Consider the following 27023-nt stretch of genomic DNA (forward strand, 5'->3'; position numbering starts at 1 on the left):
ATTTGACCTGAGTTTATCCCACTCTGCCACACAGACAAAAGAAATAAAAATGTGTTGCTGCAATTTCCTTGACAGCAGAAAAACAAAACAAACAAGAAACCTCACACATATATGTCTGGGCCAATATATGTGATAATGTGAGACAATGAGTTAGATTTTTTCATGGCCATGTTGAAACTCATCTTATTTCTAAAACTGCAGCACGGAACTGCAATATTTTTTTATATCAGCTTCTAAAATAAATTCATCCGTAAAACTCCCTTGATTCAAACTTTTACTGACTTTCCATAGAGTTTTGAATAAGAAGCCTTCATAGCCAGGGCTATGAACACACTTCTTAGGAAGAAAATAGCATAATTAAGATTATTATTGTTTACTGGTGATGGTAGCTGAATACTTTTTTATTATTATTATTATTATTAGTGATAATATCACCATTTGGATGACTTAACCACAGTAGTGACAAGAAGCTCTAATAAGATCCATGCCTCATTGTGTCAAGCACTATAAAAGCACAGAGTGAGAGTGAGAAAAAGTTTATAATCTAAGCAATTAAGGCAGACAAAAGGTGCAGTGAGAAACAGGGGCACAAAGAGTTGAACTGACACAGGAACCCATGGAGAGAGAAAACATTAAGCCTCCGAGTGAGCATCTACTTAAACACAGACTTGTAGATCTCTACAAATATATATAGTGTTAATGCATCTCACATTATGCAGTTTGAAGGGCAGATACCAGGATTAAAAAGACAAAGGGAAACCTGTGATTTGGTGTTTTGGGTTTTGTTTGTTTCTGTGTTTTTATTTTCCTTATGTAAAAGATTTCTTCATCCCAACTGGACAGACGAAAAGCAGTGCAGCAAACAGGAGACTGAGCTTTGCTGGTGACTACAGTCAAAGCAATGCTCAAACCACAACCCATTAAAAAAAAAAAATATTCAAAGAATAACCCTTTGTAGGATCTGATCCTGACTCCAAGCAATGGCAAAGTACTTTCTCTTGGGATATGGAGAGCAAATAAGAAATCTGGTGGGATGCCAGCTGAGGAAGACTCTGGTTAAAAGGCAGCAGACAACGTGCATTTTCTAACACAGAGAAATTTCTTTCAGCTCTTACAACCAATTGTTATATACCCGAGCTCAGAAAGCCTCTATTGTATTTTGCATATTTGATAGCAATGAGTTAATATTTCTTTTTCTTTCATAGTTAATTTTTTTTACCTATTTTTTTCTTGTATTATAACTTCGTTTTGTATTATAATTTAAATACATCGTGTACTATGTACTTATAACTACATTTACTTTTTAGGTGCCTTACAAAGTCTGTTTTATTCATGGGGCTGCTCTGATTAATTTGTTCAAATGAAAAACTTTTTAGATTTGTTCATGTTTAAATAGACCAGATATTTCAGCCTCATGTACAGATGTGAACGTGCCCAATATATTTCAGCAGCTTAAGCTCTTTTTCCATGTTACATTTAGTCATCCAGGGTTGGTTTTTTTTTTGTCTCCAAGTTATTTGAAGTCTCATCTTGTCATTAAGCTACACAACGAGTAACCTGGAGTTCAGGTTCACATGTGGCAGTGAATAATTTTAAATTCTAGAAAAGAGGAATTAAAAATTAAGCCTTACATTACCTGGGGGAAAAAAAAATATTTTTTTGTGTGGTTTTTTTGTTTATTGTTTTTTTTTTTTATGATGGAAAAATCACTTAGTCCAAAGTAGAATTGTGAGTTTTTTAGCAAAGAAGTTATGGCTATAGTATTCAGTTAAATTGGTAAAAACAAATACACAAAGTGACATTTAGCTGCAAGATCACATTTCTGTAAAGATAAGCTGTAAGCTCTGCACAGCCATTGCTACCAAACACTGTTTATCTGAGCTTTAAATTCTACTCCCAAATTTGAATAGACTGCAGAGCTTGCAGTGTTGCTGAGGAGCAATATCAAAATATGTGCCTCCTGGGTCTGAAAACCACAAGTTATTTTAGCTTCTGCTAAGAATTGAGAGTTTTTAAAAAAAAAAAAAAAGTTGAGTACAGTAAGTAAATAAATAAATACATTATCTACCTTTATGACCTTTCTTTTCCTGAAAGCAAACAGCGTCCATCATTTGTAACTTGACTTTCCATAAAAGTAACAGTTCATAAAAATCTGTGAAACTACTACCGGGAACAAACAAATTAAACAATGACAATGTAATAAAATAAAACTGCTGTTATACTCCTATAGTAGAAGAATTGCTTCTTCGCTGGGATTAATACATCTTGCAGAAAACAATTTTAAATAATGTGTAACATATGGATTCGGCTTTTATTATTCTTCTAAAAGAAGACAATTATATTTATGTGATAAACTGTTCAGTGTTAGTAGCATAATGTTTATATTACTGGCCACTTAAATAGTCTTTGGCATAGTTTTATAAGGAACAGCAGCCTCCAGATCTTTTGAAATCCATCTTACAAAGTAAGTCCTGTCTGTTACTGGAATGCAATGGTTTTACATAGTTTTCTTGCTGGAAAAAAAATATCATACTGCAGGTAATCTCATTGTTAAACCGCTTGCATGAAAAACTTTCTGATGCTTTAGCTACAATTCGTATGGCATTTGAAGGCTTTGTAGCAAAAAGCATGAAAGCCTGATAGCTGTCGGGTAGTAGAAAAAAAAAAAAAAAAGCAGCTTTCAATTTTAACTTTATGAAAATGAATAATCATGATACACTGTTCTCTATAGCAAACCTTTTATAGGTATTTTTCTTAACCTCCTCCTTTTTTAAGCAGCTAGTTCCTACACTCTCTTATTTTTCTGAGAGATTATATTTAAGAAAAGAATGAGTTTCGGGTAGTTTTTAAGGAGCTGCTTTTGTCCCCATTATGTTCCATATAATTTTCAAAGGGATTACATAGAAACCATAGAAATATTTATCTCTATATCTTCCAGTTCTTCCGAGTCAAAACTGCAAGCATTTCAAAAGGAAATAGGAATGTGTTACCAAATAAATATTTTCTGTTGCTTTTTACTGTAAGCATTGTCGGCAGCAGCCTCTGCATTGCTGGGATTCTGTTGTCCTGCGTGTCACTCAGATAACAAGATCATTTGGAAAAGTTCTGCTGGGTGAGCGGCCATAATTCTTTAGGTTTATCAAAGAAAAAAAAAAAAAAGAAATGGGGGGAAAAGAAATAATATCATTTTGGGGGATCATTACTGTCCTCATTTTTCACTCCTGAAGTACAACTTTAGTGTTTTCAATTCTCCACTTCTCGACTGCTTTAAAAGTTGGGGTTGTTAACAAAAGATAAAGTGAAGGGTATGTCAGTTTAAAGAGTGTAACCTAATGGAAGGGAAATCTGCATATTCAGTTAATTTGGGATTTATTATCCCAGTAACTGGACTTGCAACTGTTCTAAAATCGTGTTGGCTGAAGACTTGAGATCAGTACGAGTGGATGGCTACCCCCACCCCCATTCTTAAAAGAAAACCTGTGCCTGCTGCTTCCAATTTAGTGCAATCATGCCTCTTACTGGCCAATACAAGATGCAGCATTAGCTGTCACATGCAAATGAGTATTCATGGAGACTTTGAAATGTGCAATAAAGAATAAAGACATGCTTTCTGTGAATAATTGTTTTCTTTTATAAAATGGGATCCAAAAGGGAGTGCCATTTCACCCAGAGTCTATACCCTTTATATGGTTACAATCTGCTGTTGAAGCCAGATATTAGAAATGAAGTCAGGATAAATGGAGAGAAATGAAGTGTAGATAAATGGATAGAAATGAAGTGTAGATAAATGGAGGACTCTGGTTTCCCATGCTGTCAATCTTCAACAGTACGACGAGTGCTTAACGAGAAATAATCCAACACACGTTTGTGTTTCTTGCTATCTTACTTTCTTTTCCAACTGGGACATTGACATTCACAGGGACATAGAATGAAGTTGCCAACCTTATTTTAGTTTTTTAATTTTCTTTTTTTTTTTTTTTTTTTTTTTTTTTAATGTAAAGCCCAACCTAAATTATCTATTTCCAACATGGGATGTAAACAAAGTTAGAAGGCAGTATGAGCTTCACTGGCAATCTAAAGTCTTTCAAAGCTCACTGATACCACTGACCAGGATGCAAGGGAAAGAAAAGTTCAGATTTTTTTAGGGCCTATTTAGAGGTAAGGTGGGGAGAAAAACAAAAAAACAAAACAAAAACAAAACAAAAAAAAAAAAAAAAAAAAAAAAAAAGGAAAAAACCAACAGAAAATCAAACAAAAAACCCAACAAACCCCCACAAAACAACCTAGCAAGCTCCATGCTTATAAATGCACACATCTGTGGAGCTCTGAATAGCTGAGCTGAGTTCAGACACACACACCTATTCACCAAGACTGCAGCCAGAAATTCTGTTAGAGAACAAACATCCATCCCTTTGTATTTATACTAAATCATGGCATTACATGGCCCAGTCTTCAGCTGACAAAACCCAAATGCTTATTCCAGTAGTAGGATGAAAGTAGGCAGATGCCTGAATTGCAACACTGTAGTAGAACTGTGAATTGTGTAGTAGATGAACTGCAGGAAGCACTTAGGTAAATTCAGACTTGACTGAGATGGGACCAGAGGTGGATAAAAGTGACCAGAAGGAAGAACCAGCTCTAAAGAGAGATGCTGCCTGTACCATGGGGAGGTCTGAGCAATGCAAGGAACACATGGAGGCTTTGGTAGAGGGGAAATACCCTTTTGTTGTTAACTCTGTGCCTTGGATTATGTTTAATCTGAGAACTGGAGGACTCCAGCTGAGTCAGAGCTTCTCAGTAGGCAGGACATGGCCCTGCAGGAATCTCAGAAAGGAAATCAGAGGGTGGCAAATTATTACATTTTTCCCTTGGTCTAAACCAAATGATTCCTTGTTGCCCTGCTTGCTGCATACCTCTGCTCTTCAAGGGCAGTCTCTTGAAACACAGGCACACACATGGAAACACACCGAAGATATCAATCACCAACAGTATCATTACAACTGGTACAATTACTCCAAACAGAGGTATAAAATATGAAGGGGAATCTGAGGATGTTTCACTCCTATAAGGAAGGATGCCCATCTACAAGGGCTGAGCACATTGACCAAAGCCATCCCTTGGCTTGCTCCTGTGACCCACTGTAGAAGGAAGGCAGCAGATTCTTTACAGCTTTTGGTCTGCATTGTGCCTCATAAGGAAGTTGAAAAGAGGATGACCCTGGGGCTAGGGCAAATGATTTGAAATAAAGAGATTTGATTTGTATTCCTGAATCATCACAAGCTTCCTTAGGCATGTTACTCAGCTCCTCATTTTCCTACCTACCAAATATAGCTAGTAATATTTTGGTATCTCACAGAGATGTTAGCACAAGCCCCATATCTGCTCATATTTTATCTTGATGTAGTCATTTTCAAAAGTGACTGGAAAACACTCACTGCAAACACACAGCTCTACCAGGCTTAGTCATGCAAAACACAATGTGTGGTGATGCAGCCCTACCACCATAGGAATGAAAACCAGGACCCCATCCCCATGGAAAACATACTTGCAGCTCCTCAAGGACTGTTTCTTTACTCTCTAGCTGCACCACAGAGGAATTCAGAGCTCTTTGTCCCCAGCTCTTTGCACCACAGCCATTGCACGGGTGGCCCTGCACTTGGAAATACATCACGGGGGGGACCCGCATTTGAAGGTCTCGTTTGGTTTTGTGTTAGACTGAGCCCCAAACCCATGTTTCAGAAGGTGACTGCAGCCTTATCTGCACTCTCTGTACACAGCAGAGACTTGGCAAATGGAGTTTGGTGAAATGGCATGGAGCAGTACATAGGAGACTGATGATAAATCAACAGATTTTGGCTCTGCTCCTGGCTCTGTCACTGATTTACCATGGAAACTTGGGCAAATTTTTTACTCTCCCTATCCTTCATTTTCTGCACTCGTAATGTAAAGATAATGATGCTGCTTTGCAAGCTCTTTTGAGATCTGAAGATGTTAAGTGCTAAGTGCATTTTATTAACATTAATAGCACCCAACCGAGAGGATGCTGTATAGCACTAGCCTGGCTGTCCCCAGAAAACAGATTGGTGTGGGGAAAGCATGCATTTGTTAAGCAGCTTAGACATTGCTCATTCCTATAATACTTCCACAACACATGGGAACAAGATCTGACCTACTGAAATAAAAAAACCAAAAAAAATCCAAAAAGCTCCCCACCAAAACCCAAAAAAACCCCACCAAAACCCCCAAAAAACCAACAACAAAAAAAAGGAAAAAGCCATAAGGAGTAAATTCCTAATGTGATCCGTCATCTTCTTGCTAACCGAGGAAAACTTGGGGATTTTAGTGGAGATTATCAGTCTTTCTGTGTGTGGTTATTATGCTCAGCCACAACCACAGTGCTCACAACTTGTGGTGGAGACCACTTCCATTAGTAGCCATTAATCACCATTTTATACACTCCAGTTCAGCTATCACTGAAAAGACATTTAGTAGGTGCACTTAGTTATATGCTATCACAATTTATATGGGACTCAATTTTAAAATAAGTTAATTGTACTGAATTATATTCTAGCTCTTGCCTTTGCAGGGCCACAGTATATTACAATGCATAGTTTTAAAATGCCATCCAACAGGCTTTGTTATTTTATGCTTCAGTTTTCAATGTTTCTGCTCAAATATGTATCACAACATACACAGTAGAAAGTTATGAAAGATTTATTATTAATGCATGTTTTTTCCTCTGCTGGAGATAGAACTTTGTTGTGCATGTTATAAAATGTTAAATATTAGAATTATTTAAAGTTAATAGGATGCCAAAGAAAATGACTAATAATACATTATACAATTAGATGCCTTTCATATTAGTGCATCCATTAACAAAATAAAATACGTTCAAACAGAAGAGTTCTGATTTGCAATTTTTAGCAAGGATTGCCCATGTGTAAAGCTAAATTATTTATTCATTTAAAAAAAAAAAAAAACAAAACCCAAAAACTGCTGGATACATCAGTTTGCAATTATTTGCATTATGTTTGAATGCTTTATCATGTGGCTCTGATTCAAAAATACGTATCTCTAAGTTGCTTTAGCATCTTCATTTGTGCAAAGCATTAAACATGGAAAAAACAAAAATAAGCTGCTTTTCCCAAATTCAGCAGGGCAGCTGATGAGACCACAAACCTCAGTATTGCTCTTTCAGCTCTTTAGGGTGTCTCTGTCATCACTCTTTAGCCCAGAAGTCCACATGTAGTTTCACATCTCCAGTTTGCCCTCCCAGCTGCACCCTTTTTTCTAGACAGGATCAATGCCCTCCAGTCCCACCCATACAGATCCCAGGAAAGGCATCACAAAGCTTTGCCTGAAGTTATTCAGATGTTACAGGGTAAAGTTTTGCTGAGCACTGGCTACTGCTGACTTCAAAACCAGTTATCCTGTCCCCTCAGCTGATGGCCACATCATCCTTGAACAAAACACTGAGCAAGCAGCTAACTTTTGCTACAGTAAGAAATAGCTTTTAAAGCTGAAGTGATAGAATCTTCCAGTCATTTTTCTCTTATATTTCCCTTTTCTTTCTTCATGGGTGCCTTGTTTCTAGAAAGGCAGCTAAAGAAAGTTTCACTGAGAGCAAGTAATCTCTTTCTCCTCCCATCCATCTTCTCTTCACTGCTCCTATGTACTTAATTAAGTCATTCTCAATTCTGTATCATAAGCACATAATGTTGGTTGATGGAAATGTGTTTCAAAATCCCTGTTTGCTTTTTAATTATCTGATTATGCTGGGAAAAAAAAAACAAATCAAAAACCAAACACCTCTCTCTCTTTTGTACACTAGAATGAGTAACACCCAGCAATAGCACTCTATCTTTTCCACTTTCAAGAGATTTTTTTTTTCACCTTCTAACATTCTATTTGGTCTTTCAGTTCACAGGATTTAAAAGCATGATTAAAGTTTAGAAATATAATTTTAAAAAGTATTTCAAGTTAAAGATGCCTCTTGTTATGGTCTTTACTCAGCTTGTAAGGGGTGAGGTACACCATGCTCAGGCTCTGCAAAGCCTAGCTCCAGGCTACTGTCACCCCAAAATATGTCCTGCCTATGTCCCAATGTCAGCCCAACCATGCAACTCATGACTGAGCCAAAAAAATGGTGTAGGGACACAGAAAAGGATTATGAATTATTTGGATCCATCTTAGACACTGCTTGTAAATAAGAGGGGAAAATATAAAATATTTGTTCCACCATATTCAGTTCTCCTCATCCTAATTATTTCAAATTTTTCCCATAGTTGTGCTTTATGAAGTAACAATAGTAATTATAGGAAGAAGAGAATGCATTGAAATGAGAACAGTTTCATAGGTTGATTTCAAAAGGCACCATCATCAGAACTCACCCTGAAGTGTTGGTCCACGAGAGATTTTGATTAGGCTCAGATTGTTACAGTAGGGTTGGGAAAACGGGACCTTTGATCATGAGATCTGAACAATCCCTTTTACTTTTACTGACAAGAGGCAGGCTACAGACTGAACAGTGTTAACATTCAGAGGAGAGCTGAAAACTCAAGTGAGAGCTACACTACGTTCTCACTTCTAAGACTCTGGTACCATGCCTAACTTGGAAATTAAAATACAGTGTAACTACCTCTCTAAGTGTTTAAATTAATATGTTTAATAATCCCTACAATGATAAGTCTAAAGTGCAAATTAAGATTTGCAAAAGAAGGAAAAAGGAATGTCTCTTTATATTTATGTATGCAGTAAGTGTTTGTTCCGGACAGTGGATATAACACTTTTCTATATCACTACTTCTTAAAAGCTCCTTTTTTTTTTTTTTTAAATCTTGTTTTTCCCACCAAATATATTTGCAATATTTTTTTATACACAAAAATGTGTTGGGTGTTTTTTGAGAGGTAAGAAGCCAATGATGTAAGGAAAAAAAAAATATTTGCCTATATTTAGGCATCTAATGATTCTTAAATGCTTTAAGATCTCACCTCTAGCACACAGTCTCCAAGGGCATTGCTCTCCTGTACCTCCTCTGCTAGACCCACCAGCCTCATGAAGGTCACTTTAGTATTCAGCATCCTCAAGTGGCTCTACATACCAGTTGTTAGGTAACTGAATCAAACCCAAAATGTCCAAAGAATCTGCTAAGGAAAGATGCTTTCCAGGCCCGTGATAATTTGCTCATGCAAAAGAATTCCAGTGAATTACACAATAATACTTAAAGAGAGGGGGGGAGACAAGGAATATTCCATTCTAAATCCATTAAAAATGATGGTATAAGTGATGTTGAAATTTTGTAAGGAAAATGAATTTATTTTTAGAAGGAATACATTTCTAAAAAAGACTCATTCCACAAATAAAACAGTCAATTAAACAACCTAGTTTTCCTCATGAAAGGAAAAGTTTCCAATGATCACAGATGCATTTCAGGTTTTTGTTTCTTTGTTTGGGTTTTTTTTAAGTTTTTCAGTTTGGTTCCAGTTTAGCCCCCAACCACTCTTACTCCTCACTAAAAGAAGCAACAAAGTTCAACAGTTAACTGCATTTCCAAAGTCTCCCTCAACAACAAAAAAATCACTTGCCACTCACTACAGTTGTATCTCCCACAGCATTTATGGTTTTCCCAGCACTCCATATACAGAAGACCACAAGTACCATGACAAAGCCTAAATCCACTGTGTGGTAACTTCTCATCCCTTGCCACCCTGCATAACATCATGTAACCTACATCCACATATAACATCATTTCTATTATGGACCCTATTGCAAATTTGTATTTGTCAGCCAGTATTACATACAAACCACAGAACTACAGCAACTGACCACAGGGGAGAAAAATACCCCAAATATTAGGCCACACCATGATCTTGTAAGACATTGAGTGCGATCAACTTTAAATAGGAATGATTCTGCTTAGTTCTCCCGGGTATCCATCTCCTTACAGCACAAGATCATCCCGTGCAAAATACCTTTGAGGCTTGGCTCAGTTTATTTATAAATAAGCCTGGCAGCCCCCAGCTTCTGGAGATTATTCCATCATCCTAAAAATCGTCATTAGAAAGTTCTCCTGTTAATCCTTTTAACAAATGCCTCTATAAATTATTTTCCTTCCTTGTTATTCTGGAGCTCTGTGGAATGGTATTTCCTGCAGCCTTTACTATCAGAACAACAAACCCAAACAAAAAGTCACCCATGACAACGATGAGCATCCTAAAAAAAAAAAAAAGCAATCCCTTGCTACAGCATACAAAACTACAGTCCTTCTCAGTGTCTAAATAACACTCCTTGAGGGGTTATCAAGAAGCTCTTCGACTTCTTGAAGTGTTACTAAGCAAAAAGCTATTGTAACGCAAATAGTGCTGTGGTTAGAAAAGAAATCAAAGGCGTGTCTTAAATGCTCAATCATACAATACATGCCATAAAATCCATGGTATGTTTGTGGCTCACCACACTAACCCAGTTTACTGCCTCTTCTGCCCCATTCTACCAGCTTATTCATCACACTAGTGAAAAGAAAAGCACGACAAGACCATTGGTAAGAGAAATTGTACAGTGTCTTGAGACCGGGCAACTAAGTCTTAGTATTTTGACTTTATCACCTTTTTTCCTTTATACTGAGAACAAAATAAGATATACTGGATAAACATTTATATTCTTTCATCCCTTTTTTCTATCTATGTAATGCTCATTACTCATAAAACAATTCAAAGCATTGCTTGCAAAAAATATTTCCATCACATTTCATCATTTATTTACTAATAACTATTTGGAGTACTGTACTTCCCACCCCTTCCTCTCTGGAAAGAGAAGAGTAAGATGTGGAAACCACACCCTCTAAATAAATAAAAAAACAAAACAAAAGAAAACAACCCCCCCAAAAAACTCATTGTGTACCATAAAATAAACATTCAAACACAGAGAGAAAAAAGAGGAACCCACATCAGTAATGTGCACATATAAATCGATTCACCAACTACTGTGGGCTCAAATAAAATATTTTGTTGTCAGAGTTTTAAAGCGTGGAAAAATAAAAAAAATAATTCTTGGCTACAGCTTGGCATATGCAGGTCTTAACCCAGAAACAAGCTGTTTTATAATTATTTCAGAAAATTGCTTCAGTCCATTTTATTTTCTGTGCTTGCCTGGGAAGTGTGAAAAAGAAAGAAAAACCTATTTTTGACTCAAGGCTTTCAAGACATTTTGGTTCTCAGCTTGCAAGTAACCCAGTTTGAGCCTGATATTTCCAATGTGAACCTTGGACCACTCTTACTGGTTTCTCAGTGAGACCAGTTACACCAATAAATGCTGGCAGATGTTTGCTGGCTGAGCCATACTTGATTGCAGGGCTGGAGGGTGGCTCTAAGGTTAGACTCCAACCAAGACACAATTGCATGTTTCTATGCTGGAAAAATGCAATCAATAACCTCTTAAAACATCTAAAAATGTATGAGAAGGGATACAATGGGAAATCTCACAATGCACCAGAAATTAAATACCCACAAACAAAAAGGAAAGTAACTGCAAGATAGAACTACACTTCTTACTTTTTCCTCCTCTTTTATCACTATTTCTTGCTGCAATTTTAAATAAAAACCCTGTGATGGTCCTTTTGGACATTGATGTCTGCAGTTCGCCTCTGGAAGTTGGCAGGTGACAGAGGTCCTGCTCTCCTCTGACCATGGAGCCTTTCTTAGTGGCAGAACCAGAGCTGCTGGCTGTCTTTCAACTGGATATACTGGGTCAACAGAAATACTTTGGTATTTTGGGTTTGATTCTGTTATGGGATGCCTTTTTTCATTAAAAAAAAATAAAGCTGTGAAATGGAAATGCTCTTTTTTTTGTCCCCTTGTTTTTTCTTCCCTCCCCCCTTTCTTTTTTCAACCCCAGATCCCTCCTTTCTTTTTCTCCCCTCCATTGTTTTTTGTTTATCTCTTTTTTGTTGGTTTGTTTTGTTTTTTTGTTTTCCTAAATTCTTGCTTCAAAACCACCCAGCCCATTTGTGCTGACCTGGCATCTCTGTTTCAAAGGCAGCTTCAGTCTTGTGTCAGCTCCACAGGCTTAGCTGGGAAACCACTCTCGTTCCTGATAACTGAGGCTCAGACATATGGTCCCAGCAAGCTCATGTAATCAGTAATATTGAAAGAAAAAAAAATCCTAAGATTTGTTCCTCTTTTCTGATAGTTCATTGATAAAGAACATGTCAGTGCAGTTGAAGAATCCTGCTGGCTAAAGGTATCATCCTTAGCTGCTCATATGGTCCGGGCTCTTACTTGTCAATTAGATTAATCCAAGCCGTTTCAGAACAATAAATATAAGTACAGATGGAATATAAACATATTGAAGATTACAGGTTTTGACGGCTGCTGTTTATTAACTCAAAAATAATGTTGTAATAAGGATTTTTGTTGATATTTCAAATGGAAGAGTAAATAGGAATTAGATATTCCTTAGGAAAGAAAAAAAAACACCACACAACAAAAGCACAACTCACCCCCCCCAAAAGTAAACCTACTGCACCACAGCCTCCAAAACTGCCATTGGGTAATAAAAAGGCAATGATTTTACTTCAAATGCCACCTATGAGCTACCTTTAGACAGGGGATATGGCACCTATAAACTCAAAAGACTAGGTATGGTGAAATCCATAAAATTTCCAATTACTGCCTCAGAATTTATTGTGCACATATGGAAAATAATACTTGTAAGAGAGAAAGGGGTTTGTGCCTGGTGCTGTCAATACTGTGAAGGATGGGGTGATTATAAAGCAAATTAACAATACTTTTAAATGTGCATTCACTTATCTTTCCAATTAAATCCTTGTTAAACAACTGCACAGACAGTAATGGTGCTTCTGCAAAGCACTGATCAAGACAATTTTATTGTAATTTTTACTCTGTAACAATTAATCAAGTAGGCATTTTCTTTATTATTAAATTATTTAGTTAATAAATATTCGCAATCAGTTCACATATTTGTGGTTTAAATTTTACTTTTCATTTTTATTAAGCTGACTTATATTCCAGTATATTCTTACAGATGGAACAACAGAAACATTTTCATTCTTTTTGCCAAAATGGCTTTTGTTAACCTGAGTAAAGTCAGGGCGAGGTTCAACTCATGATTTTCCCAAATATAGTTACCAATTTGGCTATTTTTGACTGTCCTTTTCCATGTTCCATAAGAAACTTACTCCTCCACAATAGCATAACATTTAGTCACTGTACAAATTCCTATTTCCCCCCAACTTTGGTACATAAGTACAGTAACCAAGCCATAAAAACACAACAATTGACCTTTGGGTGGTTCGTGGTGTTTTGCAGTTACCACATGAGGTATTTTATATGAAATAAGGGGTTGCAAAGGTCATCTGTACAGCAAATACCAAACATTTTGCAAACAAAGCATCAGATATCAAGACAATTAGGGACTCTCTTGTATTATGTATGAATCAACACTTACTGCATGAACCAATAAGCACTGAAATTTGTATTTCTATGGTTAGTTTCCCCTCAACATATATGCATTAGGATAGAATCCTAGTGTTTCAATCATTATGTTATGAAGCTTTTAGAACTCCAAGTTTGGGGTGGTTTTTTTCAGTTAATTTAGTACTTATAAAATTGCTTGGTTGAGTTGTAGAACTGGAATGCTTTTCCAGCTACCCAGCAGATGTATACAGAAAGAATAAAGAAGCAAGCTCCTACCTCCTCTCCCAAGTAGTCTTCAAGCAGAAGGCAGTGAGGGTTTGGTAGGACAGGCAGATGCAAACATGACAGAAAGTCACAGAATGTAACACAGAGAAGGTCCTTATACCACTACATCATATTGTGCATCAACACAACAGCTTTGACCAAAGCAAGGAGCACACCACAAATTCACATTCTTACTTACATCTTAAGTTCTTTAAGAAAGGAGAGTCCTCCCTTTCCTCTGTTTTTCTGTCTCAGGAACTTCTTGCCTCAGCGGTGGCATTTCCAATCAACTCAGGAGCTCTCCCCCTTCTCTCCACCGTTATATATTAGTGCCTTAATGACCCTGAGCAGCCACACCTGTGGTTCCCCATCCCTGCCCATGGGCCCAGAGCCAATTGTAGCCCCACCCTGGGGCTTTGGGCCAAAACAATTGATGTCTTCAGTAGCATCCTCATATCTTGGAGGTGCCAGCACATTTTAAATGGCTTAACAGAGCCATTTATAGGACCACATCCTTTTTGCTACGGGTGTGAAATAAAGGAATGTTCTTACGGATCTCTGTACAGGCTTTAACTTGATGGACCTTGCTTAAAATCAGAAAAAATCTCCAATATTTTTTTTTTTTTATAAAATCCTTGAAGAATTACCAAGTGCCCAAAATATTTTTATTGATTTATTGTTATAATTAATGTTGTTCTTGTTATTGTTTTTTTTTTAACATTTCAGCTAGTAGACTTAACCAATACTATAGAAAGAAAAAGAGGAATGGACATCACTGTCTAATATCTCTGGTTATTATAGAAACCATAGGTTCACAGTCAGAAACATTGCATGACTGGTAACTAAGTTTCTAAAACCAAAATTCTTTCAGTGCGTGCAGACTAAGAAAGGTACAAATTTCCTCATGTCAGTTTGGTCCAAACAGCTTCTACTGCCTTGATTCAGTGATTTGAAAAATGATGACTTAGAGTTTTGAAAGTGCTGAGAGATGTTATAGCCTGGTCCTCTTATGATCAACTGATCTTTTCAGCTCTTAATGGGAATATAAATCATAGATAAAAGATAATCCTGTTGCACAGAAGCAAAAAAGGTGTGATATCAATAGGCTTCTATAGAAAAAGAAAACTCTGTGAAAGGGATAAAGTAAATAAGGTAGTTTGTTCTGCTGATGCTCATGTTGGCAAGGTCAAAGCCTTCTTCAGGACATGTCTACACCAAGAAATACGGAAGAAACACAAAGTATATTCTGAGATTTAAAACAGATACAAGCTAAGTTTTTTTATTGAAAACCCAGCCTCACCCCAAAAAATCTATAATTCCAAGGGTCTCTTAAGATGTTTCCCACTCTTATTTCTTCTTTAATAATGAAGCTGTCAACTGATAGTTTGTTTTCCTTTCGTATTCACCAGTTCTCTCATTTAATTTCTGATGCTGAAGATGACATTAGCAGTATAGGAAAGGGAGCCAAAGAAAGCCTTGCTATATTCTAATTAGTGATTATTCTAATAAAAAATCCTTTGATATGGCAACCAGCCTAGAGTCTCTTCTATGATCTTTAATTTTCAATGTGATACGTATTATTTATATCCTATAAATGTAGGTGTAACACAATGGCAAAGCAAGCAGGAGGAAAGAGCCCATTAAGTCTTTAGCCCGAATAAGAACTGATTGCAGAGTCAATCTCTGCAATGTAAATAGGCTTTTTCAGAACACTTGTTTGCATTTATAATCAAATTAAACTTTAACTATAATAAAAAAAAATCTCTATGGGAAAATCATATCTCTATAAATAATGATTTGCCACTGTTATCTACAGAGAAACAAAGGTGTAGGGATTAAATCTAGGAGGTCACAATAATTACTGAGTGAAAAAGTGATGCCTGGCAATGCTGTTATTAAACATCATCCCACTGCAGAGCTTTAAATGAACAGGTTGGGAGCACTCACTGGTTTTCCAAATAACTTTTGTTCGTGGAACAGCCTGAAACTGTTTCCCTCTTCAGCATCTAACAGATAGGGCACAACAGGCCCTTGGGGACACCAGGTGGAGACAATTTTTGCTCTCCTAAGCATGTCAAATAAATCCAGTTTTCCCCATCTCCCCATGGTCACTCAGCAGGCAGATTTCCTGCATGTGTCCCAGGTAGCCAGTGTCAGAGTGGCTTGAGTGAACCATTAACTTCTCCTACATATATACATATATATATTAATTTTTCACAGTATGAACCTGAAGAAAAAGGTGCCTGGATCTTTTGTGCTGTGAAAAGCCAGCTTAGGCTTTTACCTAATTTTACAGTACCAGCCCATCTGGTTTAGGTGAAAACTTGAGCAGTAAAGTTAACCTCAAGTACATTAACATTTGGATGCCATGAGACATGATAGACAGGACACTTTACTTTTATGGCACATTTTTTTCCTGAGCAAAGATCCTAGGCAGTGAAGAAGGACAGAAAATCCTGGTTTTCCCTCTCTGCCTCCAAACAAAATACAGTGTATGGTTATTTGAAAGGCAAGGCAAACTACATTATTAACACACAAATACTCAACAACTATAAATCTAAGGGAACCCAAGAAATGAGTCAAAACCATGAGGCTGATGATTTATTCAGTCTCACTGCATTTACTGGCACAAATACTGATTCCTCATAAACCAGAGTTCATCCCCCAGTTTCGGCTGAAGACAAAACCGGTCTGGAGCAACTGAGGAGGTGGAAAACACCTACTTCTCCCCTGAAATATTCCCTAGAGATATAGGGAGGAAGCTTGAAGGTGGGAATATATTCTTTTCATCTCGCATATCTCTCAGATTCTTGAGAATGTTTGAGTCAAAAGTCATAGTTTATGCATAGTACTGAACTAATTGAGGAAGTTGCTCGCCAATAGCTGTCATCTCCAAAAAAAATAAACCCCAAACCATAGAATACACAATCTTGAGCAGTTCTGCTAATAGTCTCCAGGTAACTTTTAAAAGAATTAATAAAAAGTAGGAGAAAATGTTACAACAGCTTCACATTCACACTTGATTAATTCAAGAGTGTATAAAGTCTACAATGGAATTCAAGATTTGGGATTTTTCCTGATTTCTGAGAAGTTTCATGTTATTATCTCATTAAGTAGTATCAGAAGCTTCACTGTCATTGATGATATTTGCTAAATGATTAAACATGGGGATGGTTAGTTTCTGCCAAGAGTCATGAACTGTTTAGAGAGGTGAATGTAGTTGTCTTTCATCTTAATTAGCTACTAGTATTAGCTTCCTTACCTTTCATACTATCTATTGGTCAATGTTTGATTAATTTAGGCCACATCTGAGAACAGAGTTTTGTTGAACTTGTGAAAATATGCTTGTTATATGTGGAATCTCTGGAAACATGTTCACTAAATATGTACATGTTTTAAATCTCGTTCTCAAGTCCACAAAATACTAATTTCTCCTCTTTTCATTTCCTGGAGCTGATTCTTTGTCTTTTCAAAATCAGTGCTAAGGCATCCTGTGACTTTGGCAGAGGCAGTACTCTACTTTTAGTATTTCCTTTTCAGATCTTTTCAGCACCTTTTTCTATTGTTTGACTATTACTGCTGTACTTTTGTTTTTGTTTAACTTTCAACATCCAAACAATCTGCTATATTTCTTTTCATTTGTTTTTAAATCTTTTTTGTTTCTGTTTCTCCCTCTCACTTTGACTCTTCAGGTTCTACATATGCCTTGATTTTTGACACTTTATTTTGTGTATTCATTTCCTCCTTTTTTTTTCTTTTTTCTTTTGTTTTTTCTTCTCTTTGTTTGCTTGCTTCTCATCTCCTGTTTAACTACAATTTCCCACTGCTTACTCTGCTGTTTTTCCTCTCTCCTAGCTGACATTTTCCTCGGTGCAATATTTTTCTACCTTCCCTTTCCTCTCTTTTCCAAAACACAGCTCATCGTTCTATGCCACTAATGTATAGCAGATTCTGAAATACTGTCATCTGAGACAGTTAAGCACTAAACAAAACATTACCAGGGTGGAGGAATCACTTACCCTGATTGACAACAAATCGTAACTTCTGTATTGTTGCCAGATTGCCGCTAACTCTGTATATTCCATCAACATCTAGACCTGAAAGAGAAACACATATTTCATTTTAGATCCTAGAAGTATTTTTCTTTGGATGTCTGTCGGGAAGCCAGGAGTGCCCTAACAAGTCTGAGGAAGAGCAGTGTGATGAACGACTGAAAAATAATCCACCTGACAACAAAAGTGCCTTTTCTGTGGTTAAAACAACGATGAGAAATAAAAGTGGTAGATTAACTTAAGTGAGTACAAAACACCTAACTATAGTTATCTTGTAATTCTGTCAACAGAATATAGTTCTGCGGGGGTATTTGAGTGTGACAGGAAAGGAAGAGTGGATTCCCTCTCATGCTTATAGAGAAGGGCTGTTTGGGAGAGGCAAGCCCTGCTCAAACGTTGGGGGGGAGTGTGTGTGTTATATTAATAGTGCTGGGGAAACTTCTCAGTCTGGGGGCTGAGTTTTTCAGACGTGAATTTCTGAGAGTTTGACCTTTCTGAAAATAAAGCGGCGAGATGCCCACTCTGAAATCATGACGTGCGTGAGACTACACAAAACTACCCTTTCTCTACTATATTCTTCATAGCAGATTTGACAAGTTGAAGATGAAATTAAATATCCCAAATAGCATATGCCCTGGAGTACATTTCTTCATTAATATAGGCCATTCTTTTCAAGGACAACCTGACAGTCTTGTTTCTCCCTGCATATCTACTCAAGGTTTATCTTCTAGGTGAAACTAGATGTCATACTCCCTTTTGTGACATATTATCTCCTACAGCAAGCTCTGCTGATATGACTGTTTAAAATAGCACTCCCAGCCCTGGTTGCATAGCTGTAGCATTTCAAAGCACATGGGAACTGCTCTCCTTTCCCGGGAGAATTCACTATTGTGCAACAAGGAACGAATCTGCATGTTTAAAAATTGAAAACACTAAACTCTTCTTTGTCAATTCACGTTTAAAACTTGCAAGTACATAAGAAGCTAAGAGAATCTACATAGAACAGGTTTGGGGTTTTTTTTTAAGGCCAGTCATCACTTGGAACACAAGTTTTAATTAGCTTTTGGCAAGCAATTTCAGAGAAAGCCTTTCTCTTGGAAAACATGGATTTGTTAAAACCAAAACTTTCCAGGAAATATTTCCTGACAGTGTATCTAGGGGTAATTTTTAAAAATTTTCTAATTCAGGGTGGGAAAAAAAGGAAAAACTGAAACTACACAAAAGAGTGAAACCAATTGTAGAAGCCCAGAAACCCAGTTGTAATAGGAACAAGCTTGAGGTTCAAGTCCCTATTTCAAAGACAATCGCATCATGCCTTGGGAGATGAGTGTCATAGCCAGTGGACTCAACAGCTTGGAGGTATCCCTCATTGATCTTGAAGCATTTTAGGAGATTTATTTTTCTTTTTGATGCAGACTGAAACCAAATAAAGCCTTTTGTTTGTTCTCTTGCTTATTTTCTCTCACTAGTAAAAACAGGTTTTATTTTATGTCTATCCTGCTAGGAACATCCTTATTTAGTTTACATTTTTTTAAGTATTTTTTTTTTAATGAATTATAATTCTGTATCTATGTCTTTTATTAGACCCTTTTTTCTGCCCTGCACCTGTGGGTGTCCTGCAACATAATACTGGGAGTGGTGATTAATTTCAGGAAGATCCCCTTTGGTTACTGAGGGATAAAGAAAAAGTTTATTTAAGAGAAAACAAAAAGGATTTGGTAATCAAGAACACTTGGAAGTTATCCATCTACTGGATATATAACATATGAGCAAATGGAAATTACTAAAATGTTTAAGTAATGCAATTCTATCCTAAATCTGAAGAGTTTCATTCTGTTTTAGTAAGGGGAGAGTGAGTGAGCAAGAGTAATACCCAGCATAAGAATGTGGGACTCTTGTGGTAAGGGATTAAGGATTGCATCATGTAAATTGAACTCCAAACCAGAAAGTAAAGAGGAAAAATAAAACAAACAAACAAACAAACCAACCCCAAATCAGAATGTTAACTTTTGTTGAAATCTGGCTCAATTAAATTCTTAACTTTTTTGCATTTATGGAAGTGAAGGCTGTACATGCCACTCTGGGTCAAATAGCAATGGCTCACATTGATATCATTGATTTGGAGCCTGCATGAATTATCCAAATAAAGTGACAATTACAAACTGTGTTTTAAAATGGTGGATATTGCATCTTGCAAAAATTATCTGCAGTATTCAAGTGCATTATTACTGTTATAAATGCACTTCGGTCCAGAAATGAGGTCTGATTAGGATTTCATTTGGAAACTAAACATGGCAACGAGAAAAAAATAAAAATAAAAATCCAAGAATATAAAGCCAATTATAGTGTTCACGTGCCACCAACTTTCTGCTGCAAGAACTTTGAAAGTTAAGCCAAACCAAACCAATGCAAATTGGTGGATTTGGACATCCTTTTCATGACCACATTATCTTAGCTGGATTGTTAACAGCTTATTTTGGAAAATCCAATTAGGCACAAAAGAGAAAGAGAGAGAGAAATATATCTTTATAGGCCTAATATCCTGATTCTGTGAACAATTTTCAAAGCAAATTCACTTTTAAGAGCACCTCTATCAAGAATAAAAACATCCCTGCACTGCTGTCAGTGTTTCTTCGTGGTAGGCTATAAATACTTAGGGAACAAGATGAAACAAAAGCCTTGCAGAGTTTCCTATCTGGTGCTGGCATTTAAGTATAGTGGTAAGGGATGTTTTAGAAAAATAGTCATTGTAATAAAGCCCAACTGTTTTTCACTCTAGGATGAGCTGCTTGTCTTCTGGAATGGGGAAGAAACACTGGATTTTGCCCTAGAGGAGAGTAAGTATTTTAGTTGCTTTGTATCCTAACCTCTGATGTTGTTTTAATAAGGAACATGAAAAAAGGATAGGCCTGTTATTAGAAATGACAGCCAGAAGTGTGATGACTTCAGTATTTTGACCCTAAAGTTTGTAATGGTATAAAATACATAGGAAAAGCACTTAGTCAAGAAAACATCTGTTTAGTTGTCAAACTACTGGAAAATTTGGACTGTTTTTATTTTTAAAAACCATACAACTATCCCTGATGAGAAAGTTAAAAGGCAACTGAACTTAAGCTTGGTTGAGACTCAAAAAATAGTGAACATTACGTTGACTCTGCAGAACTACACAGAGGCTGTTAGAACACTTACTTAAGAACAATTTTTGCACTTCTGCTTCTAACCAAAATGGAAATAACCATGGGTGAAGGTTAGTGTCAAGTCCATGAGAAATATGAGCTGGAACCAAGTAGTGTAGGACATTAAAAACACAGGAGAAAATGAGAGCTTTCTGTTGTATTTATCCAAACATACATTTTAAAACATCAGACTTCAATATTGGTTGAGGTAGTTCTGATGCTTTATGATCTGCCTTGATGGAAATGTTCTCATTAATTCCTTTCTTGTGCCCAAATCACATTGCATTCCACCTAAGCCTAATATATATCTGACAATATCTTCAAATTGGATTTGACAATATCCTCAAACATAATATAAAAGGAAATTCTCTTTGTATGGGGAGAGGAGTCATGATATACAGAAATTTTCCTGTTTTTAACAAGATTTAGAATTTGAAACTTACATTTTTCAATGCTATAGGTAACTTCCTGCACAGAAACCCATGAAACTTTTACAATTAATGTATCCTGAAATAGGTGTGGTCCCCAGGCCTGGTAGGAGTTTTGTAAAAGAAACCATCATGCTGGATTCAACAACAAAGTGAAGTACAAACTTGAAGAAAGGCATTCTTTAGTTAGTCCTTTCATTTAAAATCAGTTATGTTCAGGGCAAAAATATTGTATTTCAAAGGAGCCTATTATGCCTTCCCATAAACAGAAAGATCATACGTTTTAAAACTAAAGTATCATTATGTAATCAAGCTGTTGTATTATAAACTATTTTGTGGGCTCAGATGCCCAGGGCTATCTTTACAAATATTTAAGAGGTCATTATCAGGGTATGTTCTCCCTAAAACTATAATTCTTTCCTCCTGTTTTCATATGCATCTTACCATAAATATCTGATATATAAGCAATTTCTTAAAAGTTTACTAAGGGCACAAAAGTGAGGCATTAAGGCATTCAAAGAAGCAGAAATGCACGGATGTGGCAAATACACAAATGTCAAGATAATCTCTCTGTTGAGCAAAACACCACAAAACAAGGTGCCACAAAATAAATTTTCAAAAAATGGGATCAATATTTGTGTGCTGGTAGAAGGAAAATAAGGAAAAGCAGCAAAAAAAAAAAAATCTTACCTATTATAATTTCATAAAAAATACTCTATCTGAATAGGGTTACTAAAGGTACCCAGAGTTTCAGGTGGATGTGCAACAAAAACCCCTTTTTGTTTGACACCATGGAAATCAGATGAGAAGAATGAGTTACACCACAGAAAGAGAAAAACAAAAATAGAGGTTTTAACAGCAAACAGGGGACATATGGATGTAAAATGCACGGTACAGAGGTGGTATGAGCTGAAGATACTTGAACCAGCAAACTTGGTACACAGCTTGATCAGATTGGGCTTTAAAGGAACACCAGATCCTTTTGAACATAAGGCTGTCTGCACTCATCATGGTTGTCAATGTTGTTGACATCTCTATCCTGCTTTTTGATGTGGTGTTGGGTGGGGTTAGGCATGCCCTAAAGCTCCCTGAGCGGGGCTGGAGGTTTGAAACTGGGATTTGCTCTGCTCCGCTGGAAAAAAAACAACTTCTCTTTTGATCATCAGAACTCTCCACTTCTCATACTCCTCCCATCAAAAGATCACATTCATGAGGCTGAAAACAACAGCCCAGCTAACATCTGATATGAAAACAGGTCCCATCCCTAGTCCAGAGAAGTTAGTCATCTTCTGTGGAGGTGTGAGCCAGATTGTTCTACCAGACAAGGATGAAGAAACCTAAGAGGCCAAAGAGTGGATGATACTGGAAGTCAATAGGAAGAACAATGATATAATCACAGTCACAAAAAAAAAAAAATCAGCTTCCACTCATTGGTGCTCAGGATATACATTTGTCTCTCGTTTGCGAATAAAATATAAAGAAATATTTGGAAATAACAAAGACTGGAAAGAGTGGTAGAAGTGTTATTCTGATATTGTAAAAGCTGTTAAGAGGGATGCACTTGCAGACTGGCTAGACTGACCTCAGTCCCAGACAGTGTACATAAATAATTAATTCAGGACCCTATGAAAAAGTAATTCATAGCAAAACATAATTAATCCCAACCAGCATGGTTTCAGGAAAATCAGGACCTTGACTAGCAAACTTGTTGCATTTTTTGAGAGGATTGGATTTTTGACAGGTCTGGTTGAGAAAGGCAACGGTGTTGAAATGGTATGTTTGGCTTTCCATGAGGCTTTTGACTTAGTACCACATGACACTTTGATTAAAGCACTTGCATTTTATGGAATTAACGGGGCATATATTACATGATTAAAAACTGGCTCAATGACAGAACTAAAAATGTGGTAATTAATGGGAGATATCAGTTAACAGGGTTGTAACTGGCAGAACTCACAGTCCAGTGCCATCTAATACCTTTCTCTGAGATGTGGACAGTGAGAAGGAAAATCTCTGTTGGCAAAGTAAGCAGATGACACAAAGATCAGGGAAAGATTGAATAACAGTGAGGACAGGTAAAATTACAGAAGGTCTGAACTGCCAACTTAAATGGTCACAGTCTGGTAAAGTAAGTTTTTATACAGAGAAACAAGGGGTACATCCAGAAGTCTGGCTGTGGGGTTACAAAGGACTTGAAGGTTCTTTTGGTTAATTAGCTGAACATGATATCTTATGGCAGTGTATAGCAAAGATGATAAACTTGATCCCCTCAGTTACAGAGACAAGGATCAGACAGAAAGAGGGAAGAGATTGCACCTCTTCATGCACAAAAAATAGGATGTCTAGTAAAGCACTGTGCTTCATATCAAAGCAGATAAACTGAGAGATAAAAATATATGATTAATTTCTTCATATTAGAGAGAGAATGAAGAGTTATCCTCTCCACTGGTACTTTTCACATGATTTGTATGTACTGGACTCATAACCAGCACTGCCCAGCTGCAGGACACTGGACAGACAAGCCTGAATTCAAGGTTCCTTGAAGATTTTCTTTACTCTATCAGATGAAATCCAACACTGCATCAGAATTTAGTCAAGGCAGAGATGGTGGAGGAAAGAAAGGAGAGAAGAAATTGTATTAGTTCTTAACAAGCTAAGGAATTACTCTAGAGGAGGTATCTGACATGAGGTTTGGTGGTTCTCTTTAGGAAATTAGCTAACAAGAAATAATTCTATGTTTGACTGCAGTAATATCAAGAAGATGAGGGGCATTCCTACATAAAAAGAGAATCTCATTTTTTCTCGTAGTAATAACTTCAAGATGTAATGAAAGGAGGAAAGCTTGACTAAGAACTTATTGTTTTTGAGACCCTCTAGAAACTGTTTAATGGAAGCAATTACAACACTGAATATGAGCATTGCATACTGAGAAGAAGTAACAAGTGTATATGATGGATGATATACTTTATGGTGTTTCATAGCACTTGATGGTAGTATTTCCACTTAGATACTTAAACACAAATATATAAAGGTATTGACAATACAAAGGAAGTGCAATTTAAACCAGTACACAGTTCACTGCCGTGCAGGGCTGCTGTTGGGTGCCTGAATCAAGCTTGCTCTGCCTTCTTCTCTATTGTGGTGCACTGGTTTTGTCATTCAAGAAGTTTTCAGTTTAAAAGCCCCAGGAACAACAGGACTTACTCTGGGGGCTCCCATTAAAAAGAAACAAGACTCGGCTTAGAATCTGTGCATTTTGAGTGACACCATTGAACGTACAGTGCCTTCCCTGTAATTCTGCCCTTACCTCCAATCTATACTTTTGCCATTGATTCTGATCCTGCCAATCTATACATTTGCCACAGTCCCACTTCTTGCAGTGAAACAAAGTGACCTCATTGCTTTCCCCTGTATTTTCTTTTAAACATTGGCTGGGATGATTGAGATTCAGGAATGTGGGAAAATGGATTCCCAAGCCACGTCCATCCCCTTTAATTCTGAGCTGTAATTTTTGGCTTGGCTTGAATCACAGTCATCACATTTCAGTCTGAATCTCTCTGTAAAGTGATCTTTCTTAAACATTTCTTTCACTCATCATGGGATCAGAAACAAAGTCATTCGAGTCTTTCAGTGAAACACTTACAAACGTCTTTTTACAGCGACTCAGAAGAGCTGAATTTCCTTTAAAAATGTTTGAAAAAGAGGAGGTTTTCATTGCCTGATTGTCCTCTTTGTGAATCTTGTCATCTGTATGCCATGAGCTACAGCTATTTTAATCTGTTTTTGTTTGCAATCCATTTGGTGTCCGCCCAAGAAAATGCAGGTGATTCTAATTAACTTACTGCTGAAGATGTGGAAAAATCTCAATTGTGCTACAGAAAATTATACACTTTAAAACCTTCCCTCTATTATTTATAACAGCTTATTAATGAAAATGATTACATGAATACATTTACCACCTGATTCAGCTTTGTTCACTTTTTAAATCAACAAGGTTTATGCTGAAGGGGAAAAATCCCTACCAAATACAGACCTCAAGTACACACATCACTTCCCTGGTTTAAATGGAAGGGCAATTTAAAAGGAAATGACACTGTCTTACTTGATGCAACACAGTATAATATCTGAAATTACCAAATGTTTGAAATTAGCCATCCTCTCTCTGTAACACATTAGTATTTAATTTTGTGAATGTTTATTTCTTTTTTGTTTGCTTGTTTGTTTTCTCTTTTAATGCCTCCTTCACCACTCCTATTTCCTCTCATTTGCTGAAGTTACTGCTGCTCACATATGAGTCAGTAGTTTCATTCTGAAATAGTCTTAATTCATGTAAAATAAATTGGTTTGGGGTTTTGTTTTGTTTTGTTTTGTTTTTTTGATTCTCTGATATTTTATCAAGTATACCTTTTTCCCCTGGCTGTCCAAAGGGTCTTTCAGGAGTATCAGGAATCTTCAAAAACTCCATCAACTCTTTTGGGATATGATCAGATTCATGGCCCCACAGCAGCTCCTAAGTCTTACCTGCCTGGCATTGTGGCCATAATATACTATGTTGTCTGACAGATTTTCAGCTAGAGAGATTCTAGTAAGTTGCAGGAAAATCAAGAGATGTTAAATGCTAGTACTGAATATTTTCTGCTAGGTACTGCTACCAGTTTTTCATCTTCCACGAGTTACCATTTCTATTAATCTGTGCCACACAATATAAACTGTGATAGTCTCATTCAATTGTGATGACAATGTGGACAATGCAGTTTGTTCTGAGGAGGGTGAAAGCCTGAATTAAGGTTATCAAATTTAGGAGATGCTGATGATGGAAAAAACCTCAGCCACTGTGTGACATGCTCAGAACAGCTGGGGATGTAATGTAGAGGGTGGGGGAGAAGAGAGCCAAGGTATTTTGTATGTTCAAGAAATATATACAACATTGCCATCTCTTATATCCCAGCTGTGCCTGTTAACTTCTGGAAACATGTAGAGCTCAGCAATAAAGCATACTTGACTGATATTTACTGCAATGTGCATTATAAGACATTTTCTGTCACACATTATGTTCCGAAAGAGTTAAGTAACATGAAAAATATGGGCTTGAGATTATATCTGTCATGGATGAAAATACTACATTTATGCCTCATTGTAATCCATTCATTGGTTTATGGACCCCAAGCCCTCCAGGGAGTGTCACAACTCCACATGATACTGCTGAGAGCTGTATTTTGCTTTTGGATTTCTGATTTAGCTGAAAGAAGTTTAAAAACACATGTAGTCTGACAACTCCCCATTGGCTGTACAACTGAGGAGGGTCAAGAGCATAAACTATTCCAGCAAAAGCCAGCTGTAACTTATGCTCACTAAACTGGCTGAAGATCTGCTTGCTGCAGACAGTAGCATACCAGAAATTTATGCATTTGGCTAAATCCTCCCACTTTGGTTGAAACGTGTTTCATTTGGGGATCCATCATCACCAACACCATGCCTGTGTTTTTTGAGCAACATCAGAATTCCAAGAAAATTGCACTCGGGGTGGGATCTGACTTCCCTCTTAGGACTAGAGAGGGCCACTGACATCAGTAGGAGCTGTGGTTAGAAGCTATGGGATAGATACAATTCTCCAAACATCTCTTACTTCCCATGCTGATTTTAAAGAGAATTTAATGCACAGTAGGGACAAAT

At 36.9% G+C, this 27023-nt stretch overlaps 1 protein-coding gene across 1 annotated transcript in view; it reads right to left on the minus strand.

Annotated features, from left to right (window-relative positions):
- The window catches only part of ARHGAP15 (Rho GTPase activating protein 15), a 310817-nt gene that overhangs the window by 86729 nt on the left and 197065 nt on the right, over positions 1–27023 (minus strand). Inside the window, exon 10 of the mRNA XM_008494359.2 lies at positions 17714–17791. Within this exon, the coding sequence (XP_008492581.1) occupies positions 17714–17791 (78 nt within the window). The remainder of the gene's footprint in view (positions 1–17713; positions 17792–27023) is intronic.

Source organism: Calypte anna, chromosome 7 (assembly GCF_003957555.1).
Source record: "Calypte anna isolate BGI_N300 chromosome 7, bCalAnn1_v1.p, whole genome shotgun sequence".
Taxonomy (NCBI): Eukaryota; Metazoa; Chordata; class Aves; order Apodiformes; family Trochilidae; genus Calypte; species Calypte anna.